General features: G+C 37.6%; 1 protein-coding gene across 1 annotated transcript in view; it reads right to left on the reverse strand.

The window, feature by feature from the left end:
- The window catches only part of lrp1bb (low density lipoprotein receptor-related protein 1Bb), a 2,167,948-nt gene that overhangs the window by 300,499 nt on the left and 1,841,603 nt on the right, over nt 1-25,846 (reverse strand). Inside the window, exons 56-58 of the mRNA XM_051931086.1 lie at nt 25,481-25,664; nt 25,160-25,245; nt 10,065-10,187 (exon numbers count right to left, since the gene is read on the reverse strand). Coding sequence (XP_051787046.1) covers nt 10,065-10,187; nt 25,160-25,245; nt 25,481-25,664 — 393 coding nt within the window. The remainder of the gene's footprint in view (nt 1-10,064; nt 10,188-25,159; nt 25,246-25,480; nt 25,665-25,846) is intronic.

The raw sequence follows: 25,846 nt of genomic DNA on the forward strand, positions 1-25,846 counted from the left end.
TGAGTACTAAATATATGATTGTTACAATTTGGCCCAGTTTGTTATTTATTTTTATTGACACTAATTTTTTCTACTACTTTGTTATGGGTTTTTGGAGGCTTCATGTATCAGGGAATATTAATACATGTACTTTGTGTTAATAATTTAACTACTAATTGATGTCATTCAGTTTTTGCCTCAATCAGCTTTGACTCATACTAATTCTCCTCTTGGCTCTGTTAAAAGTTTTGCATCAAGTATTGGTGACAGCAAACCTTTTGATTTTTCATTTGTGGCAGTACTCCTTTCAAGTTTATTGTCAGTTTCACATTTAGGAATTGTGTTAGTACCTCCATTGTAGCTGACTTTTGGCGTTTCACCTATTTTTTAAATCCATGGGTTAATGCTTCTCCCACTGTGGTTTCCTGAACAAATGCATACCTCCCAGTTCAATATACCACCTGTCTGCAATTTAAGGGTGATATGCAGATGGGCTTTGCCTATACTGCGGTGCTGGAGATTATCATGGGTAAAGCGACTGGTACAGCACTTGGGGGGGCCATTAAAATATTAAAAGACAAAGTCTAGACCATACAGCACAAAATATTTTGCATTGGTGGGAGAATTTGAATCATCCGGTTCTCTAAGGTCCAGCCATTACTGCAAGTGGCTATTACAGCAATTATCTATACATAAGCATCTGCAAGGATGAAGTGCACAGCTGTCCTAAGTTTTTAAGAGACGAACAACAATTAGTAGATATTTAGTGGACTGAAAGAAATGTGTATTATTTAGAATGTGCAGTATAATGTCAAAGCAAGTAAAGAATGATAATTTGAAGCATACATACTTGAGACAACATGGTTGAGACACAAAAACTTTCCAATTAAGTATTTGACCTGAAGACCTGAAACACTTGATTGAAACCATACAGAATTTTAATCATTTCTGAAATAGTACCAACACGATATGATTGTTACAATTTGGGCCAGTTTGTTATTTTATTTTATTTTTTTTACTGAGTCTAATTTTCCCTTTCAAAATTAAGTAGCACTTCAGCGAACTAATATAGGTAACGAACGGATGACAAGTCTGCTGCGGTAGCCTATCTCAGGTTTTAAGAGAAGAAAAATCAGTTTTGCTTTCCCTAAATAGAACACAATAAATTCTCAGATACAATGAAAACAAAATTCATCATTTGAAACTTAATCCATGATCTGCTGGTGGAATAATTCAATTAACTATTGTATCCTTTAGGACTGCCGATTGGATAAAATTAAGTAACAGTTGGGAGTAACTGAAGTAGTTTTATTAAGATGGCACTTTAATAAAGTAGCAGGTTACAAAAACAGTGTAAGCAGCATAATTGGAAACTGATATCATTAGCTTCTGATCTCTAGCCAGATGTTATTAGTAATGATGAACTCATGCAGGCCATTCATGCTCACTTTACTCATTAGAACAGGCAAAGCAGAATTTCTTTCAAGATGTGTTTATATTATGAACAACAAATGTATCAAGATGAATGTCCTGTGCTCCAGGGAAAATGCAGGATTAAAAAAAAAAAATGAGACTAAGGAATATTCAATGAACAAAGCCATTCTGCCTCATTTTGCCACAGTCAGTTGCACTGTCATGGAATGCTAGATTACCTATGACAGTTCTGATTAGAATGAAAAGCTACAGGAAGATATCAGTAACTCTGTGTGGCAAAGTGAGATAAAGGTCTGTGGAAATGTGCAGTTGTTACATAAATGCAGTGTGCTCTGACTTGGGGGTGTAGGTGCATGCAGTAGTGTGGACAAGTAGCACAAGGTGTGGATGAGAGTATTGTCTGAGCCTGCATTTACATTCAGATGCACGCATGTTCAGCCAATTTCATCATTAGTGCTCTGGGTTGTGTAATTAAGGCCCCTATGTCAACTGAAGTAGAAAAGGAGCCTCGGTAGGACAGAGAGCAGAATAAGAGAGAAAGAATGAGAAGGTTTGGAGGAAAAGAAAGAAAGACTTTGATAGAGCCAGTGCAGCAGTGTGGAGGCAAGAGGTCAGGAAGTAGCTCTAGGAGCAGTCAGTGGACAGCGATCACAGGGCAGGCTGAGCACCCAAGAACACAAGCAAACAGCTGCTCTGGGCAACTCCTGCTGAATGCCAAGGGATGGTGACCTAGTTAAACAGACCCGAAAGGGTGAACAGAGGAGGCATCAGTTTTAGAGGGGTGTTCCAAAACTCAAGATGGTTTTTATAGAAAGATCTTGACTGTCTCAGTTCATGACTATCGATGTCTGAATGTAAAGAGTATGCCAGCTATGAGTATCCTGGGCTTCACACTCTGTATTGATCCATCAAGTGAAATTATGATTAATCAGGAACAAAATTCTCTCTAGGATACAGGCTCTAATTGGAAAACTTTGAGGTTCTAGAGATTAGTAAACCTGCAAGCTTAGCAGTGAGCATTTTGTGCAAAGGAATAAACATAAGAAAGGTGAAAAGTAGAACTTGAGGGAAGTATTGTTTCCAAGATTGCTAACTAACATTCTCTCTCATTGCCAAAGCACACATTGTGCCATAAGGAATACCACAATTATTCCATGACTTTCACAATGTACTAAATACAGTGGTACTAAAAAAACAGTGAAACTGCCACCAGAGGTTGTATCAAAAATCTGCATGCTCATTTTGCTCATAAGACAAAGGCTAAGGAAAAGAATATACCAAAAAATGTAGAAAATGGGTGCATAACAACATCATATTCTCCACTCATGGGTGTCTTTACTGGGTTTGGAGGAAAGATGCCTCTCTTTTTTCATGTATAGATTACAGGAATCTTAATAAACTTACAGTAAAAATATCCTCTATACTTTACTACATTTTTGCTAGCAACATTTTTTTAATTATTAAAAAATGTATTTGATCAAAATCTATGCATTGCAGAATAATTTTTTTAATTCGATAATCCAATATAAGTTTAAGTAAAACAAAATTACAAGATTTAAATAATTGGTACAATTGATCCCATGTATTACTGAAGCTGTACCAAGTCCACTAGTCCCACTCCCATTCCCACCTTCACCCACAACAGAGAGTAAATTAGTAATAAAAAAGAGGCACACTGTGTTACACAACCTCTTAATAACAGGAGTTAAGCAGAAACATAGACATAAACTTTTTAAACTTACTTTAGAATAACTTTAATGAAATCTTGCTAAATGGTCAAGAAGCTCCAGACAGTTCCACACAAGGAAAATGTGATCATTTCTAGTTTCAGATAATAGAAATTGTAATTTTCCCACTGAATTATAGAAGGTGCATTCGGATTTTTCCAGTTGAGCAGAATTAATTGACACACTCACAAATGTAGTGTAATAAATAATGGATGATTTATCATCATAGAAAAGCGCTATATAAATGTAATGAATTATTATTATTATTATCATATCTAAGCTCATCAAAAATAACTCCATAAAGTAAGAGGATGTGCAAAGATTGTACATTTTATAATGTTTGATAGATAAGAAAAAAAGCTTTTCTCAAAAGGGATTTAAGTTTGCACATTCCTAAAGCTTATGTCCAAGCAAGGCCGGAAATACCTGATATTGTTCACAAATGGGTCCAGTTCTCAACATATTTTAATTTGGTGTGTCTGGTGTATGATTTCTAGCTGAATTACAGTTTACAACAGCTTCTAAGTGGCCTTTGAACTAATTAACATGGATAGTGAGAAAAATATTTTGAAATGTAGACCAGATAAAATTAATATCTACTAATGGTACTTCTGTTTCAACAGTTTAAATAAAGATATGTTACATATAGTCAGTAAGAGAAGAAAGTCAATTAGGTATGAACAATTATTTGCAGATATAGAAAAAGTAAAAGCTTATGTTTTTTAATTTAAAAAAAATCTCCTGGGGGGACTTGTTAAGTAATCTGAAATTTAAAGATAACAGGCTAGCACATTCTTCTTCTCTATTAGCCAAGCGTAAAAGATTTCTAGTTTCCAGTGAAAACTAAATTAAAAACTTTTGTTATTCTTTAAAGATTTTAAAATAGTAAAGAACAGTCTCTTTGATAAAAACACATTTTATCTAGAGGTCACAAACATTGCACTCTTAATAAGCCTGGTGGCTATTTCATTTTTAGTATGTTTAGTTTAGTCTTCCAGAATTTTAGGGCTGACTCAATATGTACAATTTCTTAACCCTTAAACCGCCATATACTTGGGGGTTAATGCACCCCTGGACACCAAATACTTTTTAACTGCAATTTTTAAGTAAACGTCACAATTCACAAAGAAAAAATGACATTTTAATGGAACACATATTTTTTTTCATGCAAAGAGTATCACAATTACTGCAACACTGATCATTTTACACACTGCAAATGAACTGTAAAAACTATAAAAAAAAAACTACTGCAACAATCTATTTTATTATATGTTCAAGGTGCAACTGACACCATTGATGAAATTCAGTAAATCACCGCGCGAACTGCACTTGAACTGGCTGCACGCAAACACACAGAGGTAAACGCTGATGATTGTAGGCTCGTTTAGTGCAGCGGCTGAATCCCAGGGACAGTGGTGCTGCAGTTCTGCCGGGGGCGGCAGTGATCGTGAGCTGGCTGCTCAATGAATATACAGCACTGAAAGATGAGCTCCGGCGTGCTGGCAAATTGCTCTGTGAAGCAAATATAGCTGGTTACGGGGTTCAATGACTGTACGTTGCCGAATATACTTGCCCACTGCATGCTGGCAAATTGCAATGAGACACGACTATAGCCGGTTGCAGCATTCAATGAATATACATCGCCAGATATACTCGGCTCCAAGCGTGCCGGCAAATTGCACTGAGAAACAACTTTAGCCGGTTGTGAAGTTCAATGAATGTACGTCGCTAAATGTATGTCACCGCATATATTCGGCTTCAGCGTGCTTCCAAATTGCACTGGAAACCGACTCTAGCCGGTTGCGGTGTTCAACAAATGTACTTTTCTGAATATACTCGGCTCTGGCGTGCTAGCAAATTGCATTGGGAACTGACTATAGCTGGTTCCGGCGGTTTAAGGGTTAATTTATCATCAGTAATCTTTCTCTGTATGTCAGGTAGCTAGAATGCATTTCACTGCATGGTACATTTAGTACAATACGCTTAAATTGAAATATGAAAAATTCAAAAATTCCTTTGTAAGTCCTATGAATCATTCTACTCTGTAATATAATTTCTCCTTACAGAATTAAGTATGTAAAGCTTAGAAAACAGCCTTCTGCCTCCTGATATTGAAGCGTATAACATTGATTTAGTTTGTTTCTGTGAAGTTATACTTAAGCTTTATAATGTACAAGTTAGGCCTCACCTGGAGTACTGTGTGCAGTTTTGGTCTTCGAGTTACTAAAAGGACATGGCAGTGCTAAAAAAGGTCCAGAGAAGAGCGACTAGGCTGATTCCAGGACCGCACATTATAAGTTATGGAGAAAGATTAAAGGAGCTGAACATTTTCATTTTAAGCAAACAGAGATAAAGTGGTGACATGATTGAAGTGTTTAAAATTATGAAAGGAATTAATACAGTGGATCGAGATTGTGACCATAAAATGAGTTCATCAAGAACACAGGGACACAATTGGGCTGATTCCAGGACTGCAGTTGCAGGGGGATGAGTTATTAGAAAATATTAAAAAGGCCTTTTCGGTTTAAGCAAAAGGAGAATAACAGATGATATGACTGAAGTGTTTAAAATTATTAAATTCCTTGTTAAAGGAATTAGTACAGTAGAATGAGACCGTTACTTAAAAATAAGTTCATCAAAAACACAGGTACACAGTTTGAAACTTGCTAAGGGTAAATTTTGCACAAACAGATATGTGAAATAAGTTACCAAGTACTTTGGTAGAGAGTAGGACATTAGGAATTTTTAAAACTTGACTTGACATTGTTTTAGAGGAATTAGTTGGATAGGATTGGCAAGCTTTATTGTGCTGAATGGTCTTTTCCTGTCAAAAACTTTTCTAATATTGTAATGTTAGTAGTGTTTCTAACATCTATACATAAATGAACCAATTTAAATAATCTTGATGCAGGACTCCTCGGTATTAAAAATGTATCTTAGGTAGGCTTTTTCACACTTAATCCATTCATAATACACTGCATTTAGCAGTATCCATGAGTTGTTTGATGTTTTTGGTTCACTAATAATTTCAAGTTTCCCTATTTTGCAGATGCTGCCGACCAAAATTAAGCCAAATTTACTCTTGGCATCTTGGCATCTCATGTCTGCTTTCATAACAGGTATACAATAGCACTGCTTTGAACAGAGTAATGCTGTAATTACTACAGGACCAATTTATAGTTGACAGACAAGATAACACGAATCTCTTTGTAATTTGAAAACTTTGAGAAAATCTATGCAGACTTACAGAAAATATGCCCAGTGCATACTGGTGACGTGAGGCTGAGATGCTAACTGCACAAAATTACAAGTAAAATATATATAAAGCAATACAAGGTAAATCAATATATTTTATCACAATGTGAGACTCTTTTACACGTACAGTAGAAGATGCAAATGTTCTTGAATAAATTCAGAATATGCAGTGATAAAACAAATTTAAAAGACATTAGAGTTAATTGACAGTAAAAAGTAAGGGTTATTATAGTCAGTTTCAGAACCATAAAATGCAGGGAAGGCACTTCATAAATGCAGCAGAGAAAAAGTGATTTTTCAGCCATAATTTCAACTACTCTAACCACAGGAACCTCGTCGACAGATCTTAAGAAAACTTTTAGGACAGATGAACTGCAAAACTGAACAATCTATTAACAGAGAGTTATTCTGTGTGGCAGGTGAGACACGCAAAGTGTCTGAGGATTATTGTGAGTGACTGAAAAACCAGAGACTTGGTCAGGGAAAGCAAAAGGTCAGGCAACCAAGAATCAAATAGCACAAGATGTGACTTAGAAGTAAAACCAAGATAAACCATGACTCTGTCCTTACAAAGACAGAGTGAAAATGCACATACTGTACTGCATAATTCCTGAATATTGAGCCACTGAAGCAACATACGTCATTTTACCTCATTAGACCATTTTTTTTTATATTACAAAACTAGTCCTTTATTTTTAACATGCTGTACCACGAAATACTTCCTTAAGGATATATATAGGGCACTGATCAAGCATCACTTGGCTAAAGTCAAGTCTGAATATTCATGCCCATCAGGAAAGATGGTGGCTTGGTGGCACAGGAGATTGTAATGCTGGCTCCCATATTCAGTATTCTAGTTTGAGTCCCATTTGGTTGCTGCCCATACGGAGATTGTACATGCTGCCTGTGCCTGGTACTTTGATTTTCCTTGTGTTTTCCCAAAGACATACTGGTTAGGTTGAGTAGCCATTTTAATTTGGCCCTGTGTGAGTGGGAGTGCGCATGTGAGTGGACTATGAGACGGACTAGCACTGTGCACAAGGCTTTTCCCTGACATACAGTGCATCCGGAAAGTATTCACAGCGCATTACTTTTTCCACATTTTGTTATGTTACAGCCTTATTCCAAAATGGATTAAATTCATTTTTTTCCTCAGAATTCTACACACAACACCCCATAATGACAATGTGAAAAAGGTTTACTTGAGGTTTTTGCAAATTTATTAAAAATAAAAAAACGGAGAAATCACATGTACATAAGTATTCACAGCCTTTGCTCAATACTTTCTCAATGCACCTTTGGCAGCAATTCCAGCCTCAAGTCTTTTTGAATATGATGCCACAAGCTTGGCACACCTATCCTTGGCCAGTTTCGCCCATTCCTCTTTGCAGCACCTCTCAAGCTCCATCAGGCTGGATGGGAAGCGTCAGTGCACAGTAATTTTAAGATCTCTCCAGAGATGTTGAATCGGATTCAAGTCTGGGCTCTGGCTGGGCTACTCAAGGACATTCACAGAGTTGTCCTGAAGCCACTCCTTTGATATCTTGGCTGTGTGCTTAGGGTCATTGTCCTGCTGAAAGATGAACCGTCGCCCCAGTCTGAGGTCAAGAGCGCTCTGGAGCAGGTTTTCATCCAGGATGTCTCTGTACATTGCTGCAGTCATCTTTCCCTTTATCCTGACTAGTCTCCCAGTTCCTGCCGCTGAAAAACATCCCCACAGCATGATGCTGCCACCACCATGCTTCACTGTAGGGATGGTATTGGCTTGGTGATGAGCGGTGCCTGGTTTCCTCCAAATGTGACACCTGGCATTCACACCAAAAAGTTTAACCTTTGTCTCATCAGACCAGAGAATTTTCTTTCTCATGGTCTGAGAGTCCTTCAAGTGCCTTATGGCAAACTCCAGGCGGGCTGCCATGTGCCTTTTACTAAACAGTGGCTTCCGCCTGGCCAATCTACCATACAGGCCTGATTGGTGGATTGCTGCAGAGATGGTTGTCCTTCTGGAAGGTTCTCCTCTCTCCACAGAGGACCTCTGGAGCTCTGACAGAGTGACCATTGGGTTCTTGGTCACCTCCCTGACTAAGGCCCTTCTCCCCCGATCGCTCAGTTTAGATGGCCAGCCAGCTCTAGGAAGAGTCCTGGTGGTTTTGAACTTCTTCCACTTACGGATGATGGAGGCCACTGTGCTCATTGGGACCTTCAAAGCAGCAGAAATTTTTCTGTAACCTTTCCCAGATTTGTGCCTCGAGACAATCCTGTCTCGGAGGTCTACAGACAATTCCTTTGACTTCATGCTTGGTTTGTGCTCTGACATGAACTGTCAACTGTGGGACCTTATATAGACAGGTGTGTACCTTTCCAAATCATGTCCAGTCAACTGAATTTACCACAGGAGGACTCCAATTAAGCTGCAGAAACATCTCAAGGATGATCAGGGGAAACAGGATGCACCTGACCTCAATTTTGAGCTTCATGGCAAAGGCTGTGAATACTTATGTACATGTGCTTTCTTCATTTTTTTATTTTTAATAAATTTGCAAAAATCTCAAACTTTTTTCACATTGTCATTATGGGGTGTTGTGTGTAGAATTCTGAGGAAAAAAATGAATTTAATCCATTTTGGAATAAGGCTGTAACATAACAAAATGTGGAAAAAGTGATGCGCTGTGAATACTTCTTGGATGCACTGTACTTTCAGTTCTGCTGAGATAGGCTGTGGCCCCCTGCAACCCTAAATTAGATTAAGCAAGTCTGAGAATGTTATAGTGTGGGAATCACTTGAGTAGCTAAACATTTGAAAGCAACAGTCAAAAAGTGAACTTCATAGTTTCATTCACCAACCAATTTGTGCAACAAGTTCAAATAAATAAATAAATTGACTGGAATGTAAACCACTGTTAACAGGCACATGACACACGGACTTACAGGCAACAACTAACAAGTTTAGGGCAATTTAGACACCTTTCAGCCAACACAACTCCAGTGAGAACCAGGGATAACATTTTCAACTTGACACTGAAAACATTAGAAAATAGAACTGCGATTGAACCTCCTGAGGATTCACGCTAACCTAAGCCTTTAAGAATATTAACATTTTGAAAAAGAATAAAAAAGCAATGTCAGCTGCTGCTCTGAAAGTTTTTCTTCAAAGCAGACATGGGGGCACTACTGGAACCTAGCTAAGAGAAAATTTGTCACAAACTGTTAGAGAATACTTTCTCAAACAAAATTATAAGGGCTGTGTAAGGAACTGGTTGCCTAGCTAGCTTGTGGCCCTTTAATATGTCATTATTTTGGAAACACTAGGTGAATAGGAAATAGCAAACTTGGGTGGACTCAGAGGCCTGCTCTAATATATATTTGTCTTACTAGAAAATAAAAATGAAATCTTAAAGAATTTTATTTAAGCATATTAAAACTAAAGCATTCCATTTTTCGATAAAAATATGAAAATGCCTCTCTGAAAACTGCAGCAGTGCATCTTTTCATGTTTTCAAGCTTTAAGCATACACTGTCAATGCATTGTTTGCTCAACATTTGAGCAAAATCGGAGGAGAAACGGCTCAAATGACTGTCAGTCTTTACAGATTTGAAAAGCATTTAACCACATTACCTCTACCCCAACATGTTTTAACATCCTTAGGCAGGCTTAAGTTTGTGTTGTACCTTAAGGTCACTTCCATTCAGACGTATTCTATTTATTCGTCTGCCGCTCGGTCTGCTGGAGTCAATCCAATAAATGAACTCCTTTCTGTAGTCAAAGTCTATTGCCATGACATTATTCAGTGCCTGTAAAAAAGAGATATTTTTTCATTCAAAGAGTATCCAGGGATTGATGTGTATATGCATGTGTTTTGTGAATTTTAAGGGTATTTACTCTCTCGAAGTGCTTAAAGCTTAGCAGAAATGCTGTTTAATAACATCTCCAAATTCAGCTTCACTTGTGCAGAAATAATTGCATAAAAGTATTAAAAAATAAACTTCACATTACAAACATATTATAATATCAGCCTAGTATCCTTAACATGAAAATTATAAGGAAACCTTTATACAGTATGTGGCATAATTTCTACATGTATCAATATACAGTTGTGTAACAAAGTATTGAAAAATAATTGCCATTAATGTTGTAATAAATAAGGCTAATAAAAAAGTGCTACAGTTACAGTAATTGTGGTAGGTATAAGATATGGTCTACAGTATAAACAATTCCTGTTTGGTTTTAACCAGTAGATATGCACTTTACTCATTCAAAGCGGATAATTATGATAAAAAGAAATTAATAATAAAATTACAGTCGCACTGAGGCATCATGCAGGTGTATTGCTATTGGTATAAAGGAGCCCCCTTGCATTTCTTGACACACTTATGCTGAAGAATTTATTGGCAGAAAGTCCTCAGTGTTAGTGTGTCAGAGAGAAGATGTGCAGCAATGTTCATAATGGCACTCAGTTTTGGTTGAATTCTCTCCTTTGCTATGAACTCCAGAGGGTCCAGAGTGTGTTCCATAACTGAGCCTGCCCTTTTAATTAGCTTGTTAATTCAGTGGGCTTATCCTGAAGTGCTGTTACCAGCCTAGCACAATATTATTTCATATTATAACACCGAGCAGTTGCAGTGCTCGTGGATTACTGCTCTTTCACGTGGCTCACACTAGTTGGAATTCTTATGTGACGTTGACAGGGTTGCTATTGGTTTCAACACCCCTACAGCTGGCACTGAAGCTGCTTATTTGACTGATGAAATGCCAGCTCATACTATGGGTAACTCATCCCTAGGCAATGTTAAAAAAATTAATTACTTATCAATTCCTTCTCATAGCATATGGAGGCACTTTTTTTTTTTTGCATGCACGCAGCAAAATATTGGCATTAACCAGCTGTGGGCTTAGGATATTAATAAATGTTACATTTTATGATAATTAACTATATAACATTTTTAGTCACTTTTTTGTAAGTATCAAGTAATGTAACTAATTTACTTTTAAACATAGGGACAAAGGGATGGTAAGATCAACAGATGGAATGGTGTGGCAAGAGCAGTTATGCAATCACTATACTGATCTCGTGGTAATGAAGAACGAGCTAAGGCAGAAAGCACAACTGTCAATCTACATCCCTAACCTCGCGTATAGTCATGAGCTTTGGGTAATATCCGTAAGAATCAGAACACGGGTAATAGCGGGCTAAATGAGCAGGGTGTCTGGACCCCTCCCTTAAAGATAGGGTGAGAAGTACAGACATCTGGGAAGGGTTTGGTGTAGAGCCACTGAACCTTCAGAACAAGAGTTGATTGAGATTTTTTGGGCATCTGATATGGACACCTTAATACAAGGATTACAGGGGAACAACCCCTAGGGAAGACCCAGAGATATTTAAACTCCTATTATTGAGGCAATAATTTGCTTGCCATTTAGAAAGGACATTCCGCCATTTTTTATTTTTTATTGAGGACCATGACCTCAGATTTGGAGATGCTGACCCTTATTCCTGTGGAGGTTCCATGAGTGGGTGATGTCTCTTTTCCATTACCCAGGCATAGGCTTTCCTAGGGAGGCTGAAGAGTGTGATCCTTTGATAGCTGGAGCACACCCTCTGGTCCCCCACCATGGTCTGCCATTCCAAGGGCAATGCTCCCGATGAACATGCAACATTGAAAAGGTATGTCAGCCATGATAGCCCAACAATGTCCTAAGCCGCCAGCATTTATGGGCGGATTTCATCTACCCCCGGGGTCTTTCCACTGCAGAGCTGTTTAACTACCTCAGTGATCTCCCTCAGGAAAATAAGCATTGATCCCCTGTCAGTTTTTTTACTCGGCCTCCTTCACAGAAGGTGTGCCTGTTAGGTTCAGGAGCTCTTCAAAGTGTTCCTTCCACCTCCAGACTAACAGTCCGGGTCAGCATTGCTATTTGCTGAAAACAGCCTGGGTGAAGCCCTGTCTTCCTGTTCTGAGTCACCTGACAGTGTGCCCAATTTTCTAGTTTACTTGGCTGATATTACAGGAACATTTTTATAAATTGTAAATCATACCATGTGAAATATAGAAAACAATAAATTGACCTGATAAAAAACGATTTAATGTATGCTTTCTGTCATTAATATTCCCATACACATTAAGGAAAATTGCATATATAACAATAAAGAATCCATCTCTCCAAAGGTGCCCATTCAATCAAAATCCATGCAGCAGAAGTTTTATATTACAGTACTTTGTTTTACATGTCCATTCAATTAAATAAATAGACTACAAATATATTATCCAGTATTTTAACTTTAAGTGTCATAAATTAATGTATTTGCAGTTTCATCCTCTTACACAATAATTCATTATTTGACATACACAAATGTATTTCAACTAAACTTTATATTTGATTATATATGCCTGCATTTTATTAAACATTTTTTCTTTAAAGGCATTTTATTAAACCTTTTTTCTTTATATTTCTTTTCCTTGATGGGGGATCCCATCAGTATTTTTTCCAGTGACACCAAATGTACTACTTATGCCACTGTAGGGTTTATAATACTCTTTAACTATGGCAAGATAAAAAGGATTCTTATAGTAAGTAGCTAGGAAACAGCCAGCTAAGACTCTGCTTTCTTGTGTTTTATTATTACTGTGTGTAAAGCTCAGTTATTAACTTTGTCTGGCTTTTAACTTGTTTGGGGACAAAAAGTCTTAATCAGCAAAGTAGAAGTTTAGTTCTGTTTGACCCATGGCTGTGCATTTGTGGAAGTCCAAGCTGAATGTGACATCCTCCTAATCCTAAACCAAAAATCAAGAAAATCCTGAAAAAATCTAAATGAACAACAGTGAGTCTCTTCTTTGTTATATACTTATCTTTCGTTTCTGTCTTGCATTCCAGTTTAAATGTTGATGCATTAATATAATCAAGCATACTTTTTTAATCCTTGATTTATTCTATTTCTTATAATGTGTGACCAAGACCCCACCTACACAGAAGGGTCAGGGATTTAAAGTGGAAGCCTTGCTGAATTGTCTGCTTAATTATTGCTGTTGAAGAAACAAAAAGTTGATAAGTAATTAATTGCTTAATTCCTTAATTCTCTTCCTATAAACAGGATCTGCTAAAATCTATCAAAATTGACCATAGGCTGCCAGGAACTCCTTTTCTTCAGAACTTACCTTGGAGTTCCTTTTCCTCCCTACCACTGTCATTGCATACTTCAAAAAAATGTAAGAAATGTAAAATTTTTGATGATTGTATTTATATGGATATTCATACAGGATATGTATGCACAGACAAGTGGAGAGGTTTATTGTTTTAATATGTGTGTTAAATCCCTGCCTTCCATTACTTTGTCTTGAAGCTCATGTATCAGGTGGCACAGTAGTAGTGCTACTGCTTTGCAGTACGGAGATTGTAGGTTCACTTCCTGGGTCCACCCTGTGTGGAGAGCCCTTTCAGTAGTGAGAAAAGCGCTATATAAATGTAAAGAATTATTATTCACCCTTCCTTAGCCTCAACTGCTGAAGTGAAATTTTAACTATTGTAATATATCAGCTATTTTAAGTCACCTTTGGTAAAAGCGTCTTCCAAATATATAATATAAATGATCATGTGAGCTCTATATATAAAAATCTATTCCATAGCTGTATGTGTTGTTGTATTGTTTGGAATAATTTGCCTGAATCCTTCTCTAGACCCTCTGGTTAATGGGAGATTGTACACAGACCCAACATGAGTGTGGATGTAGGGCCCTGCATTTGACTTTCACGTTCTCCAAGAATGATTCCTGTCATCAGGCTAATACCGATAGAACATGTTCTGCCTTAACAACAACCCAGAATTGTGTTGTGCTTGAGAATGTCATGTCATGTCTGAAGTGAAAATCTCTTCATTCTCCAACACTCACTCACACACACAGGACCAATTTAGAGTTTCCAGTCAGCCTTAACTTCATGTGTTGGCATGATGTGCGAGAAAACTAGAGGTTTAAAAAAACACCTAAGCACAGGAAGAATGTGCAAGGTCTGTATAGACAAAACATTAATGAGGTCTAAATCCAGGAATTGGAACTTACAAGGCAGCAGTGATATCCACAAGTCATTTACTGTCACGGCTTGATATATATTCTAATATTATAATGCTGACATTATTATATGTTTCATTGAGTAGCATGCCAATGGAATGTTTGCTTTTTGAAAATAAAATATAAAAAATGTGTATTGACAAACTCTGCCTTCATTAATAAGTTATATTGTTTTAGATATCATTTCCAAAATCATGATAGGTCAATAATTGACTATAAATTCACACTATATGTGTGAGCACAGATGTGATTATACTTTGCAATACACTGGCGTGTTGCACTCAGGGCTGCTGTGGTAGGTTCATGTTCCAGCATCATTTTACTAAACTAAGTGTATTTCATAATAGAAGCATTGCCAAAAAAAAGAAAAAACAACTGCAACACAAAAAAGTAGGGCTAGAAGTTGTGCCAGGAGGAGCAGCCAAGAGCACCGAAGGACATGCCCTACTATAATCAGCTTGAGGAACTAAATCTCTTAGGTCTTGAGCAGAAGAGGGAACATCAGGACCTAATCCAAGTCTTCAGAATTCTCAAAGATAATAATATTGTTTATGTAGCAAATTTTTTTCACTTTAACAGTGAATCATCGACAACAGATTCCGGAGGAAATTAAGGGAAAGTAAATTCAAGACAGATGCCAGCAAATCTCCTTCACCAAAAGGGTTATGGCAATCTTGATGAAATACAAAAAATGAGCTATGTGGTTGATGGGTTTTATAAAACAACTGAATGCGAGTAATTTCAGAGTTCAGCAAAAGCTCAAGCACCGTCAACAGACTAGCATCCCTGAATGCATGAGGCATTGCTAGAATGTATAGAATGAATGGATAACCTTTGCTAAGGTAAGCACTTATATCAACCATAAATTGATCGTATTGAAGAGGAACAGGAGGCTATAAATGTATCAACAGTTTGTATGTTTGTATACAAGAGAAGAATAATCTTTGCTGCAGTGCATAGTAATAAACTTTAGAAAAGAACATGAAGCTATTGTCTTGTATTGTGTCTCTTTCTCGTTCAGACAGTGCTGGAAGCACATTGAATGAACTCATCCAGGTCTTTTTGTTCATCTTTATCTTCTCATGTCACTGGCTATTTCTAGTTTACAAGCAGGTTATGTAACATTGGGTAACAGGCAATTACACATAATAGGCTGCAGACAATAACAACTCTATTTAGTGAGTGTGCAAATGCATTTAACATACCATTATAACTTAGTATGTCTGGATTTTCTGTATGGTTTCCAATACTGATTCTCTGTGCAAGAGAGGACAGAGCCAGCTATACATCCTTAGAAAACTGGCGTCCTTCAACATCTGCAATAAGATGCTGCAGATATTCTATCAGACGGTTGTGGTGAGTACCCTCTTCTATGCGGTGGTGTGCTGAGGAGGCAGCATTAAGAAGAAGGACGCCTCACGCCTGGACAAACTGGTGAGGAAAGCAGGCTCTATTGTAGGCATGGAGCTGGCAGTTTGACATCCGTGGCAGAGCGAAGGGCGCTCAACAGGCTACTATCAATTAAGGAGAATCCACTGCATCCACTGAACAGTGTCATCTCCAAACAGAAGAGCAGCGTCAGCGACAGACTGCTGTCACTGTCCTGCTCCACTGACAGACTGAGGAGATCATTCCTCCCCCACACTATGCGATTCTTCAATTCCACCTGGGGGGGTAAACGTTAACATTATTCAAAGTTATTGTCTGTTTTGACCTGCATTTTTATTACTCTTTAATTTAATATTGTTTTTGTATCAGTATGCTGCTGCTGGAGAATGTGAATTTCCCCTTGGGATTAATAAAGTATCTATCTATCTATCTATCTATCTATCTATCTATCTATCTATCTATCTATCTATCTATCTATCTATCTATCTATCTATCTATCTATCTATCTATCTATCTATCTATCTATCTATCTATAAGTTTCAGTAGTTGAAATCAGCCATTAATGTACCACAGTTAGAGAGTACCCTGTTCATATTGTGAATTTATTATAATTCTGTTTGTATTTGTTATATATCAGACTCTTATCCTGGAGCATCCTAAAACTTTGTTAACTGTTTAGAAAAGTACTGAGGCAGTGCTGTTCCTCAATAAAAATTGATTTTTACAGAACTAAATGTACCACAAGAGAAATTTAAAATATAATTTTCCCCACTTTCTACAGTGATGTCAAAATATCTGATTAGCTAATTAATTCTATAGTACAGATTTCATTTTGACATACTTGGAACACATTGACTCACAGAAAATGAATGGCTGCCAAGAATATTTCTAAACCCATTCATTTTTCCTACTTGTTTTCAAAGAGAACATGTTACATTATGATGCTTGTTTACTGGTAATTACTGATTATTCAAGCATCTACTAAGCGGGAATTATTAGTGTACAGCTTTTGCATAATTTTTACCGTTACCATTTAAAAAATGCCAGGCTTAGGTTTGAACACTCATTTTAAACGGTGTCTTCTTAAATGTGCATTACCATGTTCAATAAACTAATGAGCTTGTTATGTTTGGCTCTTTTTAGGAGGAATGCTCATTATGCTAATTGCAAGCTAATAATACTATGCTCGTCAAATGGTCATTGCTAATATAAAACTTGCTTTCACCAAAGCATCATTTTGAAGCTACATTTGCATAGGTGTACGGTGTGTAAATTTAACTTATTGTGATGTTGCAAAACCATAAATTAAAATATACTTAGCAAAAAAGGTGAGACTTTTTTAATATATTAATCAGTTGCAAAAATTACCGTGGATTTAATTCTGTAGTAAAGATTTCACAACACACACAGGACTTTACAGAATTTAACTATAAGCTAACAGAAAATCGAGAAAATGGCAAAATAAATGTAATGGTTTAAAGGTGAAATGGTGCTTAAAATATATTTAGCCAAATGGTAGCATTTACTTCTGGCATTTGTAAACAGTGTATTAATAAACAGTGTTTAAATGTGTATAATGTTTAAATGTTTGCAGTTTTACAAATAAAAATGGTCTACTTTTTAAATGATTGTATAAATGTTGTAAAATATATAGTCCACATACAGGGAACTCCCGGTATATCCCCTGTGGTGGTCGGCTGGGGGCTGTGCCCAGTCGCGACACCTGGACGGACCAGCAGAGGGACTGTGCCTCCCCAGAACCACGAGAGAACGAGAAAACCACGAGAGAGCCCTGCCTGGTTTGGGGGCCCAGACGATTGTGGAGCCTCAGACGGTAGTGCTTCCGCCACACCTTGAGGTGCTGGCGGAAGGAATACCGAGGACACCCGGAGTGCTTCTGGGTGCTCATGCAGCGCTTTCGCTACACCAGGAAGTGCCGCAGGAAGTCCATCGGAAAGCACCTGGAGCACGTCTGGATGGACATAAAAGGGACCACCTCCCTCCAGTCGGCAGCTGCAATCAGGAGGAAGAGGACAGAGCTCGGTGGAGAGGAGTGGAGGTGGTGAAGGACCTTTGAAGGACTGAAGAAGAGGGTGATTGGTGCATGAGCACCGTGTGCTGTGTGTGGACATTGTAAATAGTTGGGTGAATAAATGTGTGCTTTTGTAGATATGCAGGTGTCTGTCTATCTGTGGCCGGGGCTGACATCCACGTCCCTCAGAACTGAAAAATGTTGACTGCTAAAAAAAAAGAAAAACATAAAATGTGGATCTACTGTGTGCTGCCAACACTGACCCCCAAGGTTAGGCCCTGCAAGTGGCCACCATTTCATGCTTATAAGGGTCAACTGTGGTCAGTCCAAAGTGGGCCACATTTTAAGTGGTCATATATGGTCATGTCTACTGGTACCCCATTTAAAGCACGATGTTGTGGAGCCAGTAGTGGTTTTCTGCAGGCACCAAGTATTTGAATAAGTAAACATATTACGTGTTTCAGGAAAAAGTTTCTTCAAAGTTTACTGGTAATCCTAAATACAATAATATTACAGTTAAAAGTTATTGTTAGTGGATAGTGTTACACTGTTTGCAAAAGTGCATTTTCTTAATCATTAACAATACAATTATTTTGTACTTAACATATTTGTTGGTCACATGATGTGGTATGTAGATTTTTTTTTTGTGTGATGTATGTCTAATATGAGGCACTTCGTGTTAGGGATATAAATCCTTCTAAATTATGTATACAGCCAGTACTGCATTGACTCTATAGTGAAACATATACATCACTTACTGAAACACTCGTGCTGTATAGTATAATGAAACGCATGCACTGCATACTGAAATGACTATGCTGTATTGTAACAGCACTGAGAGCTTGAATCAGCCTGGGAATGACTCCCTGAATCAACAGTAGTATAAGCTGGCATTCCATCATTCAAATAAACAGCTTCACTGCCAGCAGCAGGGGAAAGTGTACAATAAATGCCATGTCATTTTCTAACACGCTTAATCCTGACCATGTGCTGGAGAATTTCCAAGGTAGCATAGGGCACAACGCAGGAAAAAACCCTCTATAGGGCATCAGTCCATTGCAGGGCAACCATTCACTCACACATCCACACAAACTAGGGCCATTTTAGCGTTAGGAATTCACCTAACCTGCAGGACCTTGGAGAATGTCAGGAAACTGGACAATCTATTGGACATTCACACGGGGTGGACCCTGGAATCCTGGTCTACTTACTATAAGGCAGCAGCACTACTACTGCGCCACCATGCCACCCTGCAATAAATGTTCACAATTTAAATTAAGTTATATAGAGTAAGACACAGAAATCTCAGCAAACAGTGTGCATTTCACTGTAGAATGTATACTTTCAGTATAGTGCGTATGAGACAAATTCTCAGTATATAGCTCAGGCATTTCAGTATGCCATGCATAGAGTGCATCTGTTTCAGTATAAAGTATAATATTTATGATGAGGGAATTAATTAAGTTTTATACAGTGTATGTATTTCAGTATACAGTAGAGTATATATGCTGAGAAGAATAAATTAAGTTATATATGGTGTATCTGCTTCAGTATACAGTATAGTATGGAAGTGAAGGTCTGTGATATGGTTTGCATATTTCTAGCTCTATGCTGATAGAATTAATAAGTTCTACAAAATGTATCTGCTTCAGTATAGAGTATATAGTAGTTTATATGCTGAAAATAATTAATTAGGTTCTATACAGTGTATCTATTTCACTATACCGTAAAGTATATATGCAGAGAAGAATTAATTAAGCTTTAAATAGCACCTTATTGGAGCATTTATCATTTACAGTATATTGAATGCAAGCAGTGTTATTAAATTAACCAAATATGTTTTTTCCTGCCTTTCACTAGTTACTGACAGGACAGGCTCTGCCGTACCCCAAGCATCCTTGAGCAAGGAGTTCATGAGAATGGAATTGAAAGGAAAAACAATGGAATGTAAGTCAATTTGTTACATGTCATTTTATCTATAAAATAATAACGAACAGATTCTTCTGTGTTATGAGAAGAGAAAGTACATTTGCTTAGTTTTCTAGTACATCACCACAACGCAGTGGTAGTAGGAGTAACATACAGCACTTGCGCATGAATAAGATGCTGCTCTGAAGGAAGCTTTCAGCATGATATGCACAAGCTCACAAGTAATTTCAGCTGCTAGTTAATTACCAAAAAACTGGCACATTAAGCAAATTTAAGAACATCATGACTCTATTAAGGTTAAATCAACAAATACTAGTAATCTCAACATACAGTGTTCACTATAGAGTGTAAACATTTCATGAGAAAAAAATCTCAGTATATATTGTATGTATTTCACTGAAGAGTGTACAGTATGTATTTCAGTATATAGTGTATATGTTACAGTACACAGTGTTGGGGTTTCAGTGTAGAATATGTATTGTTAAGCATGAATTAAGTTCTAAACAGCACCTTTTAATTTAATGGTGTATGCTTTTCAACATCTGAAAACAAATTTTAGGATATTTTTTTTTTTTCCTTATTCTGATGCTGTTACAATATCTTTGTGTAGATGCATATTCTGCACATAAACACAGTATTAGTAGGATGACCATCACAGTCATTGTAAGCCTATTTGTTGCCTTTCAACTGTGTGATGTGGAAAGAACTAATGGATGGATTTTCTGTTTTTCTTTCAAAAATAGTCCACTACCATATTTAATGTATTTTTGCATTTTTGCTTAAAGATTCTTCTAATTACCGCTGGAGCTTCAATCAGAATAAACACCCCTTTACAAGTCCTACAACTCTGTGATAGCCATTGCAATTTTCAATGCTGTGGTGTGCTGGGCTGGTAACATCACTTCAAGAGAGGATCACCAAATCAACAAACTGATTTAAAAGGCAGGCTGAGTTACGGGACACACTCTGGACCCCCTGGAGGTAGTAGTAAAGGAGAGAATTAAAACAAAACTGATGGTTATTATGAACTGCACATCCTCTCTGTGGTAAACTAACATTGAATACTTTTAGGATGGGATACATAAGTTCAACCATAAAAACAGACATATTTTGCCAACCATCAACATAAAGCTCAAGAGCAGTGCATTACTGACCATACTGCAGTGGATTCAGAAAGTGTTCAGACACTTTTTTCACATATTGCTATTTTATAGCCTTGTGCTATTTTTTTTCCTATTTCTAGGAACACTAAATACTCCACAATGACAACATTTTTTGCAAATTTAACAAAAATTAATAACTGCAATATTACATTGGCACATGTATTCATACCCCTTACTCAGTACTTCATTGAAGCACCTTTGACAATAATGACAGTCTGGGTCTTCTTGGGTATGACATGAAAAGCTTTACACACCTGGATTTTTTGATTTTCTGCCATTCTTCCCTGCAGATCATCTCAAGCTCTGAAAGGTTGCATGGAGTCCTTTGGTGGACAGATATTTTCAGGTCTCCCAGAGACGTTCGACTGGGCTCAAGTCCAGGCTCTGGCTGGGCATCTCAATGACATTCCCAAATTTGACCATAAGCCATTCTGTGTTGACTTTACTTTGTGCTATGGGTCATTGTCATGTTGGAATGTGAACTGTTGGGCCAGTCTGAAATCCAGAGCACTCTGGAGGGGATTTTCATTAAGGTTATCTCTGTGCTTTGCTCCTTTCAGCTTTCCCTTAACCCAGTTTAGTCTCCCACTTCCAGGCGCAGAAAAACAGCCCCACAGCATGATGCTGTGACCATCATGCTTTACCGTTGGAATAGTATTGTACAGGTGGTGAGTGGTGTGTAGACATGATGTTAATCTTAGTTTCATCAGACCACAGATTCTTGTTTCTCACAGTTAGGGAGTCCTATGTATACCTTTTCACAAACTCTAAGCGGGCTTACATGACTCTTTTACTGAGGAGAGCCTTCTGTCTGGCGACACTTTGATAAAGCCCAGATCGATGGAGTGTTGCAGTGATGATCGTCTTTCTGAAAGTTTCTCCCATCTCCACACAGGTTCTCCTGAGCTTAGCCAGAGTGACCATTGGGTTTTGGGTCACCTCTCTTAAGAAGGCCCTTCTTCACCAACTGCACAGTTTGGCGGGATGGCCATCTCAAGGAAGAGTCATGATTGTTCCAAACCTCTCCCATTTAAGAATTATGGAGGCCACTGTGCTCTTGGGAACCTTGAATGTTGCACTGTGCTCTTGGGAACCTTGAATGTTTTATAGTCTTCCCTGGATCTGTGTTTCAAGACAACTATGTCTCTAAGCTGTATAGTTACTTCCTTCGATCTCATGGCTTGGGTTTTGCTCTGATGTTCAATGTTGTGTATGGAACCTTTTATAGGTAGGTGTGCACCTTTCCTACTTAAATGCAGTCAACTGGACTGACCACAAGTGGACTCCAAACAATCAATACAATCCAATCAATAGAATGGGATGCACTTGAGCCAAATTTCAAGTATCATAGCATGTGGTTTGAATATTTGTGCCAATGTGATATTTAATTTTTTTTATTTCGAATACATTTGGAAAAATTTATAAAATCCTGTTTTTGCTTTATAATTTTGGAGTATATGTTGTTATAAATGAATAAAAAAGTACATATTAGAGTTGCGTCAGACAATAAGATTTATTTACACACACGCTTAGTCAACCTACTGATTATGACTGCTCATATTTGAAAAACCAAAGACGAATTTTTACAAAGCTAAAAGAGACCGTGCAGAGACACAAGTGAAAATGAATTAGAAAGCATATTAAATGCAAATAACATAATTAATGAAAGGACATACTCAAAAAGAAAACAAAAAAATTCAGTAATGTTAGCACTGTATGGTGGTGCTATGAGTAGCACTTCTGCCTCACAGATCCAGTGTCCTGGGTTTGAATTCTGGGCATGTTCTGTGTCCATGTGGTGCAGAGTTTGCATTTTCTTTCTTTGTCTGCACGAGGTTTCCTCTGAGTACAGTGAGTTTACTCTTACATCCTCAATGACATAGAGATTAGGCTGACTGGTGATTTTAAATTGACCCTGTTTGAAGGAGTGTGTGTGCATGGGTGGCCTCTGTGATGGATCACAGTCCTGCACTTGGCTGTTTCCTGCCTTGAGACCAGTACTGCTGTCATAGGCTTTGGTCCCTCCACAGCACTAAACCTTAACTTCACAATCAATAGCTCAATGTTTATCTTTTGTTTTTATTTTATTTCTGTATTGAACCGATGTGGAGGTCAGGTTGACTAATATCATTAAAAGGGCTGAACAAGTTAGGGGCAATTATAGATATCTGTAACATAGCCTGCTGAGTATAAACAAAGAAAAGCTCTGTTTTTAGATTTAAATCACATATGTTATATCATTCTTTTCTTCTATGTTTATGAATAAAGAAAACTGACAGATTGCTGTTCTTTTGCAGAAGTTAATTAATCTGGCTCATTAAATTTCCTGCCAACTATTCCTGGAAAAAATATGGATTCTTCTTTTGTTTGTTTCCAGTATCTTGTTTTTGTTTTCAAATCTTGCAAAACGAGGATGTTTATTCTTCTGGGATTCATTCTTTACTTCAATTACCTGCAAATTGCTGTTCAGGTTGAAGGCTGTCTAAAGCTATTTCCTGAGGTGATGATTGGTTAGACTTTTTGATCGTCTGTAAAACTGTTTACCAGCTGTGTTCACTTCAGAAGGAAGAGGGGATGACATTTCATACTCATATACCAAAGTATTCACATTTCTACCTTAGAAGGCAGAAAATAATTTAGCACATGGTTTTCTTTTTTCTTAGCACATAAAACTGGATAAGATTTTATATTTACAATTACAGTGTTCCAAAGGGTCTAGGATCAAAATGCTGAAGGGCAAAGGACTGATAAAGCAATTGGCAGAGCATGCCAAAGAGCAGAAAACTCACAGTTCAGACAAGGGCAATTACTTAACTGTAAGTGTTCATCCTGTAAAAAAAGATAGACTGCTTTTGTTGGCACAAGGATCAATGCAGACACTATACGTACCTGCTAGGTTCAATGAAGTGCAAAGGAAAGACAAACACTTTACAAATCTTTTGGATGGAAAACAGTTTATTTCCATTTTCTAATGATTTTAGAAACTACGGATTAAAGAAGAAGTACATATTTTAAATGTAGGAAACCATGCATTTTAAAGTTTGGTGTTTGGATTCTAGTTGCTTAACTTTTTTTAAGGCATTGTTATGATGTTACAGATCTAGAGTTAATTTGTGAATATCTACTTGATGGTTAGTGATGCCACTTTCTAGCTTCATAGTGCAAGCACTATTTCTGCGGCATCAAAATATTTTCTGCATGACTGATAGGGTGGCGCTGTGGTAGCACTGCTGCCTCGCAGTAAGGAGACCTGGGTTTGCTTCCCGGGTCCTCCCTGCGTGGAGTTTGCATGTTCTCCCCATGATTGTGTGGGTTTCCTCCGGGTGCTCTGATTTCCTCCCACAGTCCAAAGACATGCAGGTTAGGTGCATTGGCGATCCTAAATTGTCCCTAGTATGTGCTTGGTGTGTGTGCCCTGCGGTGGGATGGCGCCCTGCCTGTGGTTTGTTCCTGCCTTGTGCCCTGTGTTGGCTGGGTTTGGCTCCAGCAGACCCCCGTGACCCTGTGTTAGTGTGTGTTAGGATATAGCAGGTTGGACGATGACTGACTGACTGATAGGGTTTTACTCAGGGCAATACAGATTTCTGCCACCATCACAGACAGACTGGCTGAGTGTCAGTGTGAATGGTTGTAAGCATGGCTGTGCTGTATAATGGACTATCATTCCAACTGCTTGGTTCAGTAAAGGTGGAGAAATATCCCCCATCTTCCCACGCCTCCTCAATGTGATTAAATGGGTTGAGTAAGTATATAGAAGGACAGAAATGCATGAAACTCCTGTCTTAAGATATCTACCAAGAGTCAGCTTGAACATCAATAATCATTTACCTATGGGAACTGTTCAAAAAGTCACCAACTCTTTAACTGTCCTCATCTCTATATTTTACAATGGTTATGTATACTATTAATAACACAAAATCATTCAGATCATTTTTGAGCAGCAGGTCTCTTGAGTTATGAGGCAGCAGTGTTACTCGCTGTGAACCTACTAATTGCTTGTTTCATCTTAAATCTAAAGGCTACCAGCTAAACTACCCAACATGTCTTTTTTAATATCCTTCTTTAGTAATACCAATGTTGTAAAGTGTCAACATTAAATATGAAACATGAAGTGCAATTCTGCTAGTTAACACACATCCTGTAGATTTCTATACAAAAACACTGTATGATTTTAGCAAAAATAAATCATACCTGCTTTAGTAAAGTATAATTGGATCCATCAACACTTATTTTCCTTATTTCATGTTGATCAGCTAGTATTAGAAAAGGCTCTTCACCTGAACTCAAATTGAAAAAGAGTATTATAATAAAAGTAATGCTTTATATAAAATGACAATAAAATAAATTGAGTGAACAGCTGAAGTGAAACGCAAAATTTAAATAGATTAAAGTATAAACAAGGCAAGTTAATTTTAAATGTATTTTGTCTTCCACTGAATACAACTTTCTTACATAGTAAGGCAGTAAACAAAATGTTTCAGCTTTCATAAATGTAGAAATTCAATATAATACCTGTAACTGTCTTGCAGCTATTAGGATTGCTAGCTGGAGCTTCATATCCCTCTGCACAAAGACACTTGTATGAGCCAAATAAATTGAGACATAGCTGACTACAGGGGAAGCCAGATGAACATTCATTAATGTCAACACATGTTTTCCCATCATCCTTCAGTTGGAACCCTGGCCAGCATTTACACTGAAAAAATGAAACAGAATTATATTTCAAATGGTTAGTGAAAAGAAATAATGGTGCATATATTATTTAAAAGATAATAATGGGAATATTGGCTTTTTTATGGTATTCTGAAACATCCATCCATCCATCCATTATCCAACCCGCTATATCCTAACTACACGGCCATGCAGGGAGGACCTGGG

Source organism: Erpetoichthys calabaricus, chromosome 8 (genome assembly GCF_900747795.2).
Source record: "Erpetoichthys calabaricus chromosome 8, fErpCal1.3, whole genome shotgun sequence".
Lineage (NCBI taxonomy): Eukaryota > Metazoa > Chordata > Cladistia > Polypteriformes > Polypteridae > Erpetoichthys > Erpetoichthys calabaricus.